The sequence below is a fragment of the Chlorocebus sabaeus genome, chromosome 26 (assembly GCF_047675955.1).
Source record: "Chlorocebus sabaeus isolate Y175 chromosome 26, mChlSab1.0.hap1, whole genome shotgun sequence".
Lineage (NCBI taxonomy): Eukaryota > Metazoa > Chordata > Mammalia > Primates > Cercopithecidae > Chlorocebus > Chlorocebus sabaeus.
Genome location: NC_132929.1, coordinates 27144379 through 27162004, shown reverse-complemented (window position 1 = coordinate 27162004; position 17626 = coordinate 27144379). Strand labels below are relative to the sequence as shown.

At 37.7% G+C, this 17626-nt stretch overlaps 1 protein-coding gene across 5 annotated transcripts in view; it reads left to right on the top strand.

Moving 5' to 3' along the window:
* Positions 1-17626, top strand: part of DMXL2 (Dmx like 2) — a 179775-nt gene that overhangs the window by 91197 nt on the left and 70952 nt on the right. For all 5 annotated transcript variants that reach the window (XM_008016606.3, XM_008016604.3, XM_008016605.3 and 2 more), the window contains exons 14-15: positions 13277-13366; positions 15934-16051. In XM_008016606.3, the coding sequence (XP_008014797.2) occupies positions 13277-13366; positions 15934-16051 (208 nt within the window). The remainder of the gene's footprint in view (positions 1-13276; positions 13367-15933; positions 16052-17626) is intronic.

The window sequence follows — 17626 nt, the reverse complement described above, 5'->3', positions numbered from 1 at the left end:
GCCGAGATTACTTTTTCACAATTTCTTTTTCAGATTTTTTGCTGTTGGCCTATAGAAATGCTACTGATATTTGTATGTTGATTGATATCCTCCAACTTTACTGAATTTATCAATTCTCATGGTTTTTGGTGGAGTCTTCAGGTGTTTCCAAATGTAAGATCATGCTGTCTGCCGACAAAGATACTTTGACCTCTTCCTTTCCAATTTGGATGCCTTTTATATCTTTCTTTTGTCTGATTGCCTGAGCTGGGACTTTCAGCACTATGTTGAACAACAGTGGTGAAAGTGAGCATCCTTGTTGTGTTCTAGATCTTAGAGGAAAGGCTTTCAGTTTTTCCCCATTCAGCATGATACTAGCTGTGGGTCTGTGGGTCTGTGCTGTATGGCTTTTATTATGTTGAGGTATGCTCCTTCTACACCCAGATTTTTTTAGAGTTTTCATCATGAAGGGGTGTTGAATTTTATCATGCTTTTTTAGCATCAATTGATATGATCTTACAGTTTTTGTCCTTCATTCTGTTGATGAAATGTATCACACTGATTGATTTGTATATGTTGAACCATCCTTGTATCCCTGTTATGATAAATGATCTTTTAATCATTTTAACCATATTGTTGAATTTGCTTTGGTAGTGTTTTGTTTAGGATTTTTGCATCAGTATTCATCAGAGTTATTGACCTGTGTTCTTTTTTTGATGTATCTTTGTTTGGTTTTGGTATCAAGGTAATACTGGCCTCATAGAATGAGTTTGGAAGTATTCCTTCCTTCTCTGTTTTTCAGAATAATTTGAGTGGGGTTGGTATTCGTTCTTTTTTATATGTTTGGTAGCATTCAGAGCAAAACCATTGGGTCCTGGGCTTTTCTTTACTTAGAGACTGTTTATTATGGCTTTGATCTTGTTACTTGTTTTACTGATCTATTCAGGTTTTGGATTTCTTTTGTGGTTCAGTCTTGATAGGTTGTATGTGTCTAGGAATTTGTCCATTTCTTGTAGATTTTCCAATTTATTGGCATATAGTTGCTCATAGTAGCCGCTGTTGATCCTTTGAATTTCTTTGGCTTCAGTTGTAATATCCCTTTTTTCATCTCTGATTTTATTTATTTGGGTCTTCTTTGTCTTTTTCTTAGTCTGGGAAAAAGTTTGTCAATTTTATTTTATCTTTTCATAAAACTTTTTGTTTTGTTGATCTTTGTATGGTTTTCTTTGTTTCCGTTTCATTTATTTATGCTCTGATCTTTATTATTTCTTTTCCTTTACCAATTTTGGGTTTGGTATGCTCTTGCTTTTCTAGTTCTTTAAGATTCATCATTAGGTTGTTTATTTGAAGTCTTCCTTGTTTTTTGATGTAGGCACTTACAGCTGTAAACTTCCCTCTTTTAGTACTGCTTTGGCAGTATCCCATAGATTTTGGTATGTCATGTTTTCATTATCATTTGTTTCAAGACATTTTTCAATTTTCTTTTGAATTTCTTCATTGACTCCGTTGTCATTCAGGAGCATATTGTTCAATTTCCATATGTTCGTATAGTTTCCAAAATTTCTTGTTATTGATTTCTAGTTTTATTCCAATGTGGTCAGAGAAGATGCTTATTATTTCATTTTTTAAAATGTTTTTAGACTTGTTTTGTGACCTAACGTATGGTCTGTCCTTGAGAATGATCCATGTGCTGCAGAAAAGAATGTATATTCTGTAGCTGTTGGATGAAATGTTCTGTAAGTATCTATTGGGTCCCTTTTTTTGATTGTACAGATTAAGTCTGATGTTTCTTTGTTGATTTTTCTGTCCAATTCTGAGTGATGTCAAAGTATACAGCTATGATTATATTGGGGTCTATCTCTTTCTGTAGCTCTAATATTTGCTTGATATGTCTGGGTGTTCCAGTGTTGGGTGCATATACATTTAGAATTGTTATATCCTCTTGCTGAATTCACCCCTTCAATGTTATATAGTGACCTTCTTTGTTTCTTCTTACAGTTTTTGTTTTGAAAACTATTTTATGTGATACATAGTATCAGACATGTAATGATACTGATATCAGTATATCTGTCTGATATAAGTATAGCTATTCCTGCTCTCTTTTGGTTTCCATTGGCATGGAATATCTTTTCCCATCCCTTTGTTTTCAGCCTATGTGCGTTGTTATGTGTGAAGTGTGTTTTTTGCAGGCCACAGATTATTGAATCTTGTTTACCTGTTCAGCCACTACATGTCTTTTGACTGGAGAATTTAGTCCATTTATTCCTAGTAATTAATAGGTACGGACTTATTCCTGCCATTTGGTTATTTGTTTCTGGTTGTTTTGTGGTCTTCCTTCTTTATTTCCTTCTTATCTTTCTTTTAGTGAAGGTGATTTTTGCTGGTGATATGATTTAGTTTTTTGCTTTTTATTTTTGGTGCATTCACTGTATGTTTTCTAATTTGAGGTTACCACAAAGCTTGCAAATATTATCTTACAACCCATTATTTTAAGCTAATTATGACTTAACACTGTTTGCATAAATAAACAAGCCTAAAGAAAACTAATAAAGGCTCTACTCCTTAACTTTGTCCTGCTACAACTTTTTGTTATTACTATTTATATCTTTTTGTACTGTCTGTATCTTGAAAAGTTGTAGTTATTATTTTTGATTGATTCATCATTTAGTCTTTCTACTTAAGATGAGTTTACACACCACTGTTACAGTGTAATAATATTCTGTGTTTTTCTGTGTACTTACTATTACCAGTGAGTTTTGTACCTTCAGATGACTTCTTATTGCTCATTAATGTCCTCTTTTTTTCTGATTTAAGTACTCATGTAGCATTTCTTGTATGACAGGTCTGGTGTCGATGAAATCCCTCAGTTTTTGTCTGTCTGGAAAAGTTTTTATTTCTCTTTCATGTTTGAAGGATATTTTTACTAGATACACTATTCTGGGGTAATTTTTTTTTTCTTTTCAGCACTTCAAATATGTCATGGCTTTCTCTCCTGGCCTGTAAGTTTTCCACTGAAAATTCTGTTGCCAGACATACTGGAGCTCCATTGTATGTTGTTTCTTTTCTCTTGCTGCTTTTGGGATCCTTTCTTTATTGCCTTTGGGAGTTTGATTATTAAAAGCCTTGAGGTAGTCTTCTTTGGGTTAAATCTGCTTGGTGTTCTATAGCCACCTTGTACTTGGATATTGATATCTTTCTGTAGGCTTGGGAATTTCTCTGTTCCTATCCCTTTGAATAAATTGATATCTTTCTGTAGGCTTGGGAATTTCCCCATTACTATCGCTTTCCACGCCTACTTCTTTCTTTACCTCCTCTTTAAGGTCAATGACTCTTAGATTTGTCCTTTTGAGGTTATTTTCTGGATCCTGTAGATGTACTTCATTGTTTTTTATTCATTTTTCTTTTGTCTTCTCTGTGTGTTTTCAAATACCCTGTTTTCAAACTCACAAATTCTTTCTTCTGCTTTATCAATTCTGCTAGTAAAAGACTCCGATGCATTCTTCAGTATGCCAGTTGCATTGTTTAGCTCCAGAATTCGTGCTTGTTTTCACTTATTTAAATTTCTTTGTTAAATTTATCTGATAGAATTCTGAATTTGTTGTCTGTGCTATCTTGAATTTCTTTGAGTTTCCTCAAAACAGCTATTTTGAATTCTCTGTCTGGAGGTCACATATCTCTGTTTCTCCAGGATTGGTCTCTGGTACCTTATTTGGTTCATTTGGTGAGGTCATGTTTTCCTGAATTATCTTAATACTTGTAGATGTTCTTTGGTGCATGGACATTAAGGAGTTAGGTGTTTGTTACAGTCTTCACAGTCTGAGCTTACTTGCATCTGTCCTTCTTAGGAAGGCTTTCCAGGTATTTAAAAGGACTTGGGTGTTGTGATCTAAGCTGTATCTGCTTTGGGGGGACCCCAAGCCCAGTTATGCTATGGTTCTTGCAGACTCTTAGAGGTACTGCCTTGATGGTCTTGGACAAGATCTGGAAGAATTCTCTAGATTACCAGGCAAAGACTCTTGTTCTCTTCCCTTACTGTATTCCAAACAAACTCAGTCTCTCTCTCTCTCCCTCTCTCTCCCCCTCACTCTCCCCCTATCTCTCACCTCTCTCTCCATCTCTCTCTTTCTCTTTCTGTCTCTCTTTTCTGAGCCACCTAGAGATGGGAGTGGAGTGACACATGCACCCCTGTGGCCATCACCTCTAGGACTGTGCTGGGTCACACCTGAAGCCAGCACAGCACTGGTTCTTGCCCAAAGCCAGCTGTAATCACTCCCCAGCTACTGCCTATGTTCTCTCAAAGCCCTGGGGCTCCTGCAATCTGCAGGTAGCAAAGTCAGCCAGGCCTGTGTCCTTCCCTTTAGGGTGATGAGTTCCCCCATGCACTGGGCTGGTCTAGAAGTACCATCTGGGAGGTAGGGAGCAGAGTCAATAACCTTAGAAGTCTGCCTGGTGTTCTATTGTACTGTGGCTGACCTGGTACTCAAACCACAAGACACAGTCCTTCTTACCCTTCTCTCCCCTTTCCAAAGGCAGATGAACCTTACCCTGTGGCCACCATGACCTGAGGCCTACAGGGAGTACTTCCGGACTACTACCAATGTTTTCTTAACGACCAAGGGCTCTGGTCTGAGAGTCTCTGGTCTGAGACTCACCATTTCAGGGCATTGGGCTCCCTTCTGGCCCACAGAAGATCCAGAAATTCTGTCCAAGAGCCAAGTCCTAGAACTGGGGACTCCAAGAGCCTGCTTGGTGCTCTACTCCCTTGTGGCCAAGCTGGTACCTAAGATGCAAGACAAAGTTCCCTTTAGTTTTGCCTCTACTTCTCTCCAGTTTTAGTATATGTGCTGTCAAAGCGAGCACGTTGCCTCTGCTTTTCTCAAGCAGGAGTCTTGCCCTGTAGCTACCATAGCTGGGAATGCGCTGAGTCTCACCTCAAGCCAGCCAGTCTCAGAGTCTCATCCAAGACCCTCGTCATAGTACCTGGATATTGCTGCTGGTTATTCAGGGCCCAAAGGCTCTTCAGTTAGCAGGTGATGAATCCTGCCAGGGGTCTTTCCCTTCATGGCAGTGGGTTCCTTTCTGGCCCAGGGTGTGTCTAAAAATGTCATGTGGGAGATAGGGCTTGGAAAGGGAGCCTCATGACTTTGACGAGTGCTTTATCCTGCTGTGGCTGAGCTGGTATCCAAGAGGCAAAACAAAATCCTCCCCACTCTCCTGTTGCCTCTCCTCAAGCAGAAGGAAGGAGTCTCTTTGGAGCCATGAGCTGTACACCCTGGGGGTTAGGGAAGGGATGATGCCGGCACTTTTTTAGCCATTCCGCCTGGTGTCTCAGTAGGTTGCATGCCTCCCAGACCCACTGTCTTTGGCCCAGTTCAGCACTAGGACTCATCTAGGAGTTGCAGACTTTGTGGCCCAGACTGCCTTTCAAGTTTATTTAAGGCCCTAGAGCACCTGAGCCTTGTGGTGGCAAGGCTTTTGGGGAATCAAGCTCAGACAGATGGGATCAGCGATTCCCCTCTGGGTAGGGCTCCCTCCATGGGCGAGTGTCAGCTGAGTTTGGTCTGGTTTCTCTTTCTGCTATACAACAAGGCAGCACTGACTTCAGTGCTCACACTTGCTTGCTCTTCCTTTCCCCAGGACACGGAAACTCAGCACCTTGCTGCTGCTGCAGGGTATGGGGGAAGGGTAGTGTTGGTGATTCAGGAGTGTTTTTCCTACCTCTTGCATGCCTCTTTCAGTGATAATGAAGTTAAAACTGGGTACTGTGAGTGCTTACCTGGTTTTTGGTTCTTATGAAGGTGTTTTTTTTCATGTAGTGTTTAAATTGGTGTTTTTGCTGGGGGGACAATTGGTGGAGCCTTCTATTCTGCCATCTTCCTCTTCTCCTGCCTCCAGCTGTTGGGTTATTTGTAGATATTCTTTATTAAGTTGAGGAAGTTCTCTAGGTTTGTTAATTTTCTTGATATTTTAAAAGAATCAGCTTGTTGTTTAATTGAGCTCTTTGTTTCTGTAATGTTTTCATTTTTATCTTCATTGATTTTTGCTCTTTATTGCTTCCTTCCTTCTGCTTGCTTTGGGCTTTTCTTTTTTTTGGTTCTTTTTTTTCTAGATTTATGAGACAGGAGCTTAGCCTAATGATTTTAAGTTTTTAAAAAATTTTCTAAGGTATACATTTAGTGCCTACAAATTTTTCTTTCAGCACTGCTTTAATATTTTTATATATAGCATTTTTATTTTCATTTAGTTCAAGATATGTTTTGATTTCCCTTGAGAACTTCTCTTCGACCCTCGATTAGTTAGAAGTGTATGATTTAGCATCCAAGTGTCCTGTTAATAATTTCTAGTTTGATTCCGTCAGGGTAGAAAAATGTACTGTATGATTTCAGTCCTTTTTAGTTTGTTGAAGTTTGTTTCATGGCCCAGGACCTAGTCTATTTTAGTACAAGTTCCACTCACTAGCACTTAAAAGAATGTGTATTTTCTTGTTGTTGGGTAGAGTGTTCTATAAATGTTAGTTACTCTTGTTTTGATTGATGGTGTTGTTAATTGATGGTGTTCTTCTGTATCTTTACTGATTTTCTCCCCAATCGTTCTATCAAGTCTTGAGAGCGAGGTATTGCAGTCTCCAACTATAATTGTGAATTTGTCTGTTTCTCCTTTTACTTCTATAAGTTTTTGCTTCACATAGCTTTCAGCACTGTTCTTTGGTGTATATACATTTAGTTCAAATTCAAGGTGTTGTCAAGGTCATGCTCTTTCTGAGATTCAAGGGGAGGATCCTTCCTTGCCTCTTCCTAGATTGCTCCTGGCAGTCCTTTGTGTTCTTCGGCTTGTAGCTGCATCACTGCAGTCCACCTCTGTCTTCACATGGCCTTCTTCCATCTGAGAGTCTCTGTGTATCTTTTTTTTGTAAGGACACCAGTCATTAGATTTTGTACCTGCTGTAATCCAGTATGACCTTTTCTTAAACTAGTTATGTCTGCAAGACCCTACTTCCAAACCAAGGTTGCATTCCGAGATGCTGAGTGGACATGAATTTTGGTAGGATACTATTTAATCCACTACTCTGATCAACTTTCTTTTCTCATCAATTATATTTGTAGTTGCATAGTCAGGAACTTCCAAAGTCTCTTGAGCCTCCAGAGTTCCTTGAGCCATTTTGACTTTGAGACCCCCATACTATAAGGCATTCTGGGATTTTTTAACCTTTCTAAAATTTGACTGTAGAGTCTTGCCCTTATTTTCAATCTTAAACTCTTAAGATGACGTGACTACTTTCTGTCACATTTCCATTGTTTCTGCTCATCGTTTTGATTTTCTTAATACAATAGCAGTTCTCCTACTTACTTCTATTAATTCTGAGGCAAAATGTATAAGAAGTTGTCACTTGCTCTCCTATTCCTCAAATGAGATTTTTAGTAGATGCCAAGTAAAGGCTAGCTTTTAAAAAATTTTGTAACAGATACTTGAAAGCTATAAGTATTGTTCTGTAGATAGAGGGGTAGATTTCGGGAGCACAGGAAGGGAAGTACAGTGATTAATTTGCAGGGTAGAGTAGAATTGGTAGGTACTGGAAGCATGAAGATAGCAGGGAGTCTGTTGAGGTCAGCTAAGCTTGTGGTAAAACAAATCTGATCGAAAGTGGGATTTCATAGTCTAGGAAAGGAGAGGAGCAGAGCTTAGTAGTTGCTTGAATATGGATATGAAAACAGAGGATTCTAAGGTCTCTAGTTTGTGGCAGTTGTTCCAGTAGCTATGGCAAGATAGTTCTGAGGTATTAACAATGACTTAAATTTTGGACACATTGAATGTAAGGTGACCTTGGTTTTAGTTTCCTAAGTTTGGTTTGTTTGTTTGTTTGTTTGTTTATTTTTTGAGACAGAGTCTTGCTTTGTTGCCCAGGCTGGAGTGCAGTGGCATGATCTCGGCTCACTGCATCCTCCGCCTCCCGGGATCAAGCGATTCTTGTGCCTCAGCCTCCTGAGTAGCTGGGACTACAGGCGTGTGCCACCATGCCTGGCTAATTTTTGTATTTTTAGTAGATATGGGGTTCCACCATATTGGCCAGGCTGGTCTTGAACTCCAGACCTCAAGTGATCCAGCCGCCTCGGCCTTCCAACTGCTGGGATTACAGGCATCAACCACCTTGCCCAGCCCCTAAGTTTGGTTTAGATACCTGTTTTACAGGCAATTGGAGATATTACTAATGTTTCACATTAGGTACCAGTGCACATTTGGGATTTATTATTACAAAGACAGTACTTGAAGTCATTAGATCTCTAAAGGCATTAGTAATAGTTAATGTTCATAAATGTGACTGCCAGTCATCAAGAGGAGAGTTATGTTTAGCAAGCTGTTTATGAAGACAGGGATTAAGCTTTTTAAAAAAAATTCCATTTAAAATATCAAAGATACAGTTGTTGTGGTGCCTAAAAAATGAGCTTTTGATTATCTTCACCCAGTGATGCTAGATTGGTGAGATCCATTCATTCAGGTATTTAGTGAGTACTTCCTAAGGTATTCTACAAATAAATAAGGGAGAAGTTGTGTTGAAAGACAGGGTGGTATAGTGTGTGCTCCTATTAGTAAAAACAAGCTTTTAAAGTAGGAATGATCTAAAGTGTAATTTGTTTTCACTCAGTAATTTATTTACTCAATCTTTAATTTTCATTGAGGACTCACTGTGCATAACCTATAGTACATGGAAGAATAAATATGCATATTGTACCAGGTGCTAATAGTGTTAAAATGAATAGAAGTAGTCCCTACTTTCAAGGATCTTGTATCTATAGAGTCATATAAATATGTACATATAGTATGTAATAAGTGGTAAATTAGAAGAAAAGGCTGATTTCAGGATGTGAAATTCATTTAATTGGCCTCCACTTAAGCCAGGTCATTGGATTCATTGATGCTGTACATTCCCTCTATAAAATATAGGATGGATGCTCATAGGGAATAGTATACCAGGCTTTGTTGATTCCACAAGATGACTTGTAACCTTAACAATAATAATAGCTGGGAAAGTTACTTAACATGAAAAAAAGTGCTGCTGCTGCTGCTGGCAAACTTTTATCTAGTGATTATTGTATGTCAGGCTCTCTTCTAAATGCTTTACATATATTAACTCACTTCACCTTCCTGGTAACCTTAAGAAAAATGTAATATTACTGTCCATACTTTAGAGGTAAGGACACTGAAACATAGAGAAACTTAATTACTTGTCCCAGTTTAGTCAGCTAGCAATGGTAGAATCAGGATTCGAACCCAGGCAGCCTAGCTCTAGAGACCAAGCTCTTGCAACTACGTTGACTGTCTCTCAAGAGCCAGCTGTGTTTATTTTCAACCTTGTATATGTCAAGTTGCACAGATGAGTGTCATTCTATAACTTAATTATTATATAAATTGATGAAATGTGAGTATAAAAATGTGAATGTTTTTATAAAAACAAGAAGTGCTTTGGAAGCAATTTTGCTAAAAATCATTCTTTAATTAGACATGGTCAAAACAACTGTAAAAGATTCAGGAGGAAAATGTTTAAGAAAAACTGCACTCAAAGTGCTTTGTAGGTGTCTTTATGTTTTTACTCCCATTTATGTATGTAGGTATGTATTTATTTATTTATTTATTTTGAGTCCAAATGTTGCTCTGTTGTCTAGGCTGGAGTGCAGTGGCACAGTCTCGGCTCACTGCAACCTCTGCCTCCCGGGTTCAAACGATACTCCTGCCTCAGCCTCCCAAATAGCTGGGATTACAGGTGCACACTGCCATGCCTGACTAATTTTTGTATTTTTAGTAGATACGGGGTTTTCACCATGTTGGCCAGACTGGTTTCAAACTTTTGACCTCAGGTGATTCACCCAGCTCGGCCTCCCAAAGTGCTGGGATTACAGGCGTGAGCCACCGTGTCCAGCCTATTTCCATTTAAAGAACTGAAAAATACAGCCAAGGACTTACAGGGGTGGCATACGCAAGAAAGACCTGTAATTCCCATTAGCAAGCCAATACTCCAAGGTCTTACTCAACACCAAAATATCAGTTACTTATATATGTTTATGTTTAAAATAAAACAAAATGTTTAAAGTATATATATTATTTTAAAAATGATTCTCTGGGTTAACTGACCTTGCTGAGTGATTTATCCTCTCTCTGTCCAATGCTGTCAGATAAGAAGGCTTTTCCTATAGTTAGAAGCAACTCTTAATCCAGATTGTGGTGGTCAGGAAAGAATTTCTGGCGGAGGTATCTGAGATGAGACTTACTGAATGGGTAAGACGTGAAAGTGAAGGAGGAAAAGGATATTTCAGGTAGAGATAACAGCAACTAAAAATGCACAGAGGTATAAGAATATGCATAGTAAGCTGTAAGTAGTTTATTACAGCCATAGCATAGAATGTGAATGGCTGCTGGAAATAGCTGAGACCGGATAGGACGTTAGAGGTTAGAGTGTGAAAAAATTTATATTGCTTTCCTTTATAATTTTGCTCTGCTTTCTCAAAGTCTGTTCTCAACACAGGAGTTAGAATGATGCCCTTAAAATGTAATTCAGGGCTGTGCGCGGTGGCTCATGCCTGTAATCTCAGCACTTTGGGAGGCCGAGGCGGGTGGATCACCTGAGGTCAAGAGTTCGAGACCAGCCTGGCCAGCATGGTGAAACCCTGTCTCTACTAAAAATATAGAAATTAGCCAGGTGTGGTGGCGTGCACCTTTGGTCCCAGCTACTCGGGAGGCTAAGACAGGAGAATCACTTGAACTCGGGAGGCGGAGGTTGCAGTGAGCCGAGACCATGCTATTGCATTTCAGCCTGGGCAACAAGAGTGAAACTCCGTCTGAAAAAAAAAAAAAGAGACTTTGTCAAAACAAGATAAGCAAAGAAGGAGATTTTGAAAATATTATTAATGTGTTTGTTTCCATTAAAGCCAGAAAAATGAAACTATAATTACTCAAATTTCTGGTATATTAAACTTAAAGTAATACGTGAGTTTTAATGCACCTACTTTTCAATTTTTAGCATTTTTCAGCTACTTTAATGTTCCAGAAAAATGTTAACTACAGCCAGGCGCAGTGGTATGCCTGTAATCCCAGTGCTTTGGGAGGCTGAGGTGGGAGGATTGCTTGAGGCCAAGAGTTTGAGACCAGCCTGAGCAACATAGTGAGACCCTGTCTCTACAAACAAATTAAAAAATTTGTCAGGCATGGTTGCGTGCATCTGTAGTCCTAATTACTTGGGAGGCTGAGGTAGGAGGACCACTTGAGCCTGGAAGTTGGAGGCCAGTAGAGCAAAAAACAAAAGAAAAATGTTAACCGTTAAAAAAAAAATATCAAAACACGTATGTGCAGTTTTGATGCACATTAATGGCATCAATATGGCTCATTAAGATACTATTGGGTTCTGTATATAAATGTTTGATATTTTGCTCATGAATTGTTTACATTAATTTTGATTTTAAAAATATTGCATTAAAATATTATTTTTCTTGATTATTGAATTTTTGAGCACTCTTTTAAATTTTGCACCCTGGGTGAATGCTTCACTTCATTCTAATTTCCAGTAGTGTCTTCCACTATAAAATGAGTTTCTTGTTGGAGGTGATGTTGAGTGAGATTCTGTAGAATTCTGGAATTCTGTAGTGTAGTGTTCAGAAAGTCTGTTAATTATAGTACTGGCAGAGAGTTGTGGGCAGGGAAAGCAGATCCTTATCTGGAATACATATCTATTCCTGTGAGGGGATCTCAACCTTGGCTGCACGTTGGCAGCACCTCAATCTGTAGGTGGGACCTAAGCATCATTGATTGTTAAAGCTCTCCAGGTGATTCAGTGTGCTGCCAAGATTGAGAACAAGTGATCTACAGCAGTACTACTTAAACTTTAGTATACACATGAATCCTATGTAAGTCTCGTTAAAACACAGATGTCTTAGTTTCAGGGAGTAAGTATGCATTCATAAAAAACTTCCTGTCACTGCTGTCCATTGACTACACTTTGAGTAGCAAAGCTTTGTTGTGTGCTACAAAAATTTCACTGTTTTCACCTCACCAACTATAGGCCTCAGTTGAGTCCAGATTTCAATGAACAAACCCAGCAGACTGTTAACACCATTTCTTTTTCTTTTCTTTCTTTCTTTTTTTTTTTTTTTTTTTGATGGAGTCTCACCCTGTCGCCCAGGCTGGAGTGCAGTGACGCAATCTCGGCTCACTGCAACCTCCACCTCCCAGGTTCAGGTGATTCTCCTGCCTCAGCCTCCTGAACAGCTGGGATTATAGGTGCCCTCCATCACTCCCCACTAATTTTTATATTTTTAATAGAGAGGGGTTTCACCATGTTGGCCAGGCTGGTCTCTAACTCCTGACCTCAGGGGAGCCACCTGCCTCGGCCTCTCAAAGTGCTGGGATTACAGGCGTGAGCCACCGCGCCTGGCCCTGTTAACACCATTTCTAAATGTCTGAGCTAACACTTTAAATCATGAATCTTGGGTGAACATACCCATGTCAATAAATTCAGCTGTACCTAACTACATATTTTTTTTCTTTTGATCTAATAACCCTAGAATCCATTTTCTTAGGTGCTCTCTGGAATCCTACTGATACAAATAAAGTTTCTACATCTCCAGTATATATGCCGTTTTCTCCCCTACCTTGTACTTATATCTAGGCGAAGCTAGCCTCTAACCCCTCTTATTGGCCTTTTTGAGGTAGTGAAAAGTAGTAAAGGTGGGTGCTGAGGAGAATGGGCATTTCTTTCTGAGGCAACCGTTTCAGATGAAGTTACTGAAAGGTTTTTATGCAAGAGAAAGTTGGTTGGAACATAGGTGAGGAGGACTGTTCTTTTTAGCAGAAAGTTTTGGGGCTTTGGGGTTCCAAAGTTAGGGTTCATGTGTTAGTTCCTACATCCTTATCCCAAGACACAATCCCATTTCTTCTCAACCATTGCCCTTACCTTCAGTCTGGCAGGGTTGTACTTTTAAATGTCATTGCACGTCTGCAGACCACTCAGGCATTGGGCCAGATCTTTAGCCACGTCTGTCTTGGGCTTTAAGGTTGCAGAAATGAAGAAGATATGATGCCTTGAAGTTATATGCTATTTTTGTAAACACTATAGAGTTTTCTCTCTGCTTAGTTAACTTTAGAGTTAACATGAGAATGAGTATAGAAAGTTGAAATATTTCTTTGAATGTATCACATTGCATTGTCAATCAGTGACTATTTAGAGGGAGCCTTAAATGTCCAAGATACTGTGTCATATTGACAGTAGATTATAAGTTGTTGGTCATTAACATTTTGTGTTTTTTATTTACAGAAACTTATTGGAGAAGTGTTTAATATTGTGAGCCAACAGTCTACTGCTCGACCTGGCTGCATTATTGAACTAGATGCAATAACCAACCAAGTAAAAACATGCTTGTGAATTGGTGATATTATATACTTTATCCCATGATGTTTTATGTGTATATGATATATGTCATTCTCAGAATAATTTTCTTGTTTGTTATTAAATGCAGACAACTTCAGTTGATTCCCATAGTGAAAATCTACTAATGATTTAGAGATTATTTTTCTCCTTGGGAAACCAAGAGCCATATATTCTCACTTATAAAGTGGGAGCTAAGCTATGAGTATGCAAAGGCATACAGAGCGATATAATGGACTTTAGAGACTCAGAAGCGGGAGGGTGGAAATGGAACTAGGGATTTAAAAAACCACATGTTAGGTTGAGTGTACACTACGTGAGCGATGGGTACACTAAAATCTCAGAATTCACTACTATATAGTTTATCCATGTAACAAAAAAACCACTTGCAGCACAAAAGCTATTTAAATAAAAATTTTTTAAAAAGGAATTATTCTTCTCCAGTTGAATTGTATTTGTAGCAAAGGAAATTTGATTCAGTTAGAGAAACCATGACCCTGATCTTGAAATGCTGAGAGAAAATATAGTGCAGCTGCATAGAGGATCGGGTTGTGGTTTCTCGTTTTATATTATTACTCTTTTCAACTCAGTAGAGGGTAACCTCAGCTTCAGAGTGTTTGCCTTGTTAGGCCCCATGTTGGGTACTTTTATGAGGTCCTTTAAAATGCAGATGAAAGTCAGATCAAAGTGAACATATACTTTTTAATCACAGGTCCTTTGTGTAGTCAGTATTCCTCCCTAGCTACTACCTAGGAAATAAGAAGAACCCTTCTCCCTACAGGGAGATGTAAAACCCATTTTAGCCCTCAGGATATTTGTTTCTTTAGGACTATGTTTATGTATTAAGGGATAGAACTAATATTCATTCCAAATGTGAAAAGGTTTAGTTTGGTAAGGAAGCTACCAATAGTTTTAAACAAGGAAATGAAGAAAGAGCCAACTGTAGTTAAAAGCAAGTATAGAATTATATCATAAATTTTCTTTGGTGTTTTGTACTTTCTATTGGGGAAAATGTAGTCATTTCTGCTAATATAGATAAAATACATCATCTCTTGATAGCAGAACTGGGGCTGCCAGACCCATATTGCTAATACCTCCTGGGAAATGCTTTTTAATCCCCAGTGCCCCACCTTTCTTCAAATTCAGCCTGTGATTTCTTTTTTCTACTCCATAGGGATGTAGAAGCGTGGGTTGGCTTCCTTCCTATAGATAAGTTAATTTTTAATGGATTGGATGTTAAATTCATCCCCTACTTTAGCCTCCTTTGCACTGATTACCATGGGATATTAATATAGCCTGCTCTCACAAAGCAGTCTTTTTACTTCATATTTGCTCAACATTTTCTCCCCTGCTCCTTGTGGCTATTTTTAACAGAAGGCCTGGTAAACTGTAAGCAATAATGAATGACAAAGTTTAAAATTCTTTCTAGGTTTGTTCCCAGTGTGTTGTATGATTTCTATATGCATAAAGGTATCACCCTTCTCTTTACTTTCATTTATTCTTTGTCCCTTGGGGAGGTGACCTCCTAGACAATGAATGTGAAGAGATTTTTAATGTTTCTACCTATAGAAACACAAAATACCCCATAACTTTCATAAAATTGTGTGGCCCAACCAAATATTATAATCCTTTTATTTCTTTCTATTATGTAAAGAGGCAGGCTTTCCTTTATAAGATTATTGACTCCTTATCAAATGCCAAGATAATCATAGCTACTTCCCTTTCTTGAAATCTCTGGGGAGACATCTGATTGTCTTAATACACTTCCAAAATAAGCTTTTGTTTGGATGTAGCCTTTCCTTGAACTTCGGTTCACGTTAAGGTTCTAAGCAGCCATTCGTGACAGTCTTAAAACGTGGTCATGGAGCATAGCAGTTGACAGTGATGTTTCATCCATCCTTTGAGGGGTTCTAGTTACATATGTGTGAGTTTAGTTCTCTAGAGATGTATCATCCTGCTGGCTGTTACAGGATCCCTCGTAATTCCCACTAGTTCTCTAGAGATGTATCATCCTGCTGGCTGTTACAGGATCCCTCGTAATTCCCACTAGACAGAGCTATTGGGATACTTTGAGGAGCTTTCTGGGTTTTGTTTTGTTTTTTGGTTCTCCAGTGGAATTGAAAAAACTACAAGTTGTGTAGTAGTCTAGTGTGTCTTACATAGTTAGTGCAGCCCTCCCCAGTCAGTTGTGAATCTGATGCTTTCAGGCTCAAAGTGGTGAAGGTTGCTTAACTGCTCTTTAAATTTGGGTTTTTGTAGCTTCTTTTTTGTTTTTGTTTTTTTGAGAAGCAAACCTGTTGATTTGTTTCTACTAGAGTTCTTCTATTCTGCTATTGGCTGTGACATCTTTGAAAGTAATTTTTCTCTGACCAGGATAGTTTTAATGATTTTTTTCTGTTGCTTTTTTCTTTCTAATTAGTAGTAGGTAAAGAATAGAAATTGTTAGATATATTTCTTCTGCATTAGCATTGGGGAGGTGATGGATGGGAGATGGGAGACAGGGAATTTCAAAGATAAAACCTCTTCATTTTTTTTCATATTTGTAGTGTGGCTCAAATACACAGTTGCTTCATGTGTTTCAAGAAGACTTCATTATAGGATATAAACCACATAAAGAAGATATGGAGAAAAAGGAAACAGAAATATTTTTTCAGCCATCACAAGGTACTTTAAAAAAATAGTCTGCATTTGTTTACCTTCATGCTAAAAAAAAGATCTCTAAGCTTTCATTGAGTATGGATCTTCAGAAGTTATCACTCTCATAATTTTTGACAGATACACCAGTTAGTTCTGTCAAAATTGCTTGCTTGTAGATGAAGAGGGCATGTGAGTGAACATTACATTTTGCAAGACAGTTCACCAGTGATATAGACTTTTGCCAAGAAATGGTGTCTATGAACCTTAATTTGTTTTAAAAAGTAAGTTTAATTATTCAACTCTGTAAATAAATTATTTTGATTGGTAGTTCCATTTGGTATCTCAAGGGAAACAGTTAATTTTATTATAGGTTTTAAAAAATTACCAGTAAATTGCTTCAGACCAATGATGAATATAAGATATAAGGTATCATGTTGTGTGGGACAGTAGAAACCTCATGGAAATAGTGAATGCAAGGTACCGTCTCATAGTTTTCCCCTTTGAAGTGTGGTATTTTTTCCTTTTTGTGAAAGTGAGTAGTTTAACCCTTTCAAAAACAAACAATGTGATGTTTAGTTTAAGCTTTATAACTTAGCTTAAAATGTTTCCTTCAGACGTTAAACTATATTTAAGTTTTTTAAATTGGCAAATAAAATTGTGTGTGTATATATATAACTTCATAATTATAAAACCAACATGTTCTATTTGAAAAGCCATGTCTTTAAGAATTAAGTATCTGTGGTGAATATTTAGTTTACAAAGGGTTTTTAGATAATTAATTTCATTTGGTTACAAATTGTGAATATCCAGATGGACATATTTAATTTTCTTAGTGTAGTTTTCATCACAAAATTATGTATAGCATCTAAGGAAACTGTTTCTATGTAATTTGTGCAGATAATTTCCTTTGCTTTAGTGGAAAATCAGATTGAGGTCCTGTATTCTAAGAAGCTTAGCTCAAACATCTTTTCACTCGCCAGACTAGTAACTTGTTTTTCTTTCATATATCTTTCTTCATACACAAAACTTTTCTTATTTATGTTATTCAATTATGTTCAGTTTTATTTCACTATCATTATAACAGCAGTACTTCTTTACAGATTTAAAATTTACTTTTCTATAGTATCTTACCTTTGCCTGGGTTAATCTTTTTAATATGGTTTCCAACAAATGTAGCTGCCATTTATCACGTTATTTCTAACAGGAAAGATATGCCAACTTACCAGAATTCAATGCTTATATAAAGTTGGTACTTTTCTTTATAATATTTTAATTGACTTGCATTAAAAATTTTCTTTATTTCTCGCTTTTGGTATTTGTTATGCCACTGCTAAATCAGGCCAAAAGATTTCCTCAATGCTTTCTTGGTTTTCCTTTAGTTTTTGTGTGAAGTTTCTCTTTCTTCCTGATTTTATAGCTGTGTTCTTAAAGGACTTGTGTAGGTTTCTCTTCTTCTCTGCTTCTGCTTTATTTTGTACTTTCTCAGTTTTAATTAAAAGTTTATTACTCTCTTAGTTAAGAAAAATGCCAAAAATAGACAAAATTAAGTGCATAATTAAGTGAACCTCCATGTTCTATGATGTAGGTTAAAGATTTTATCAC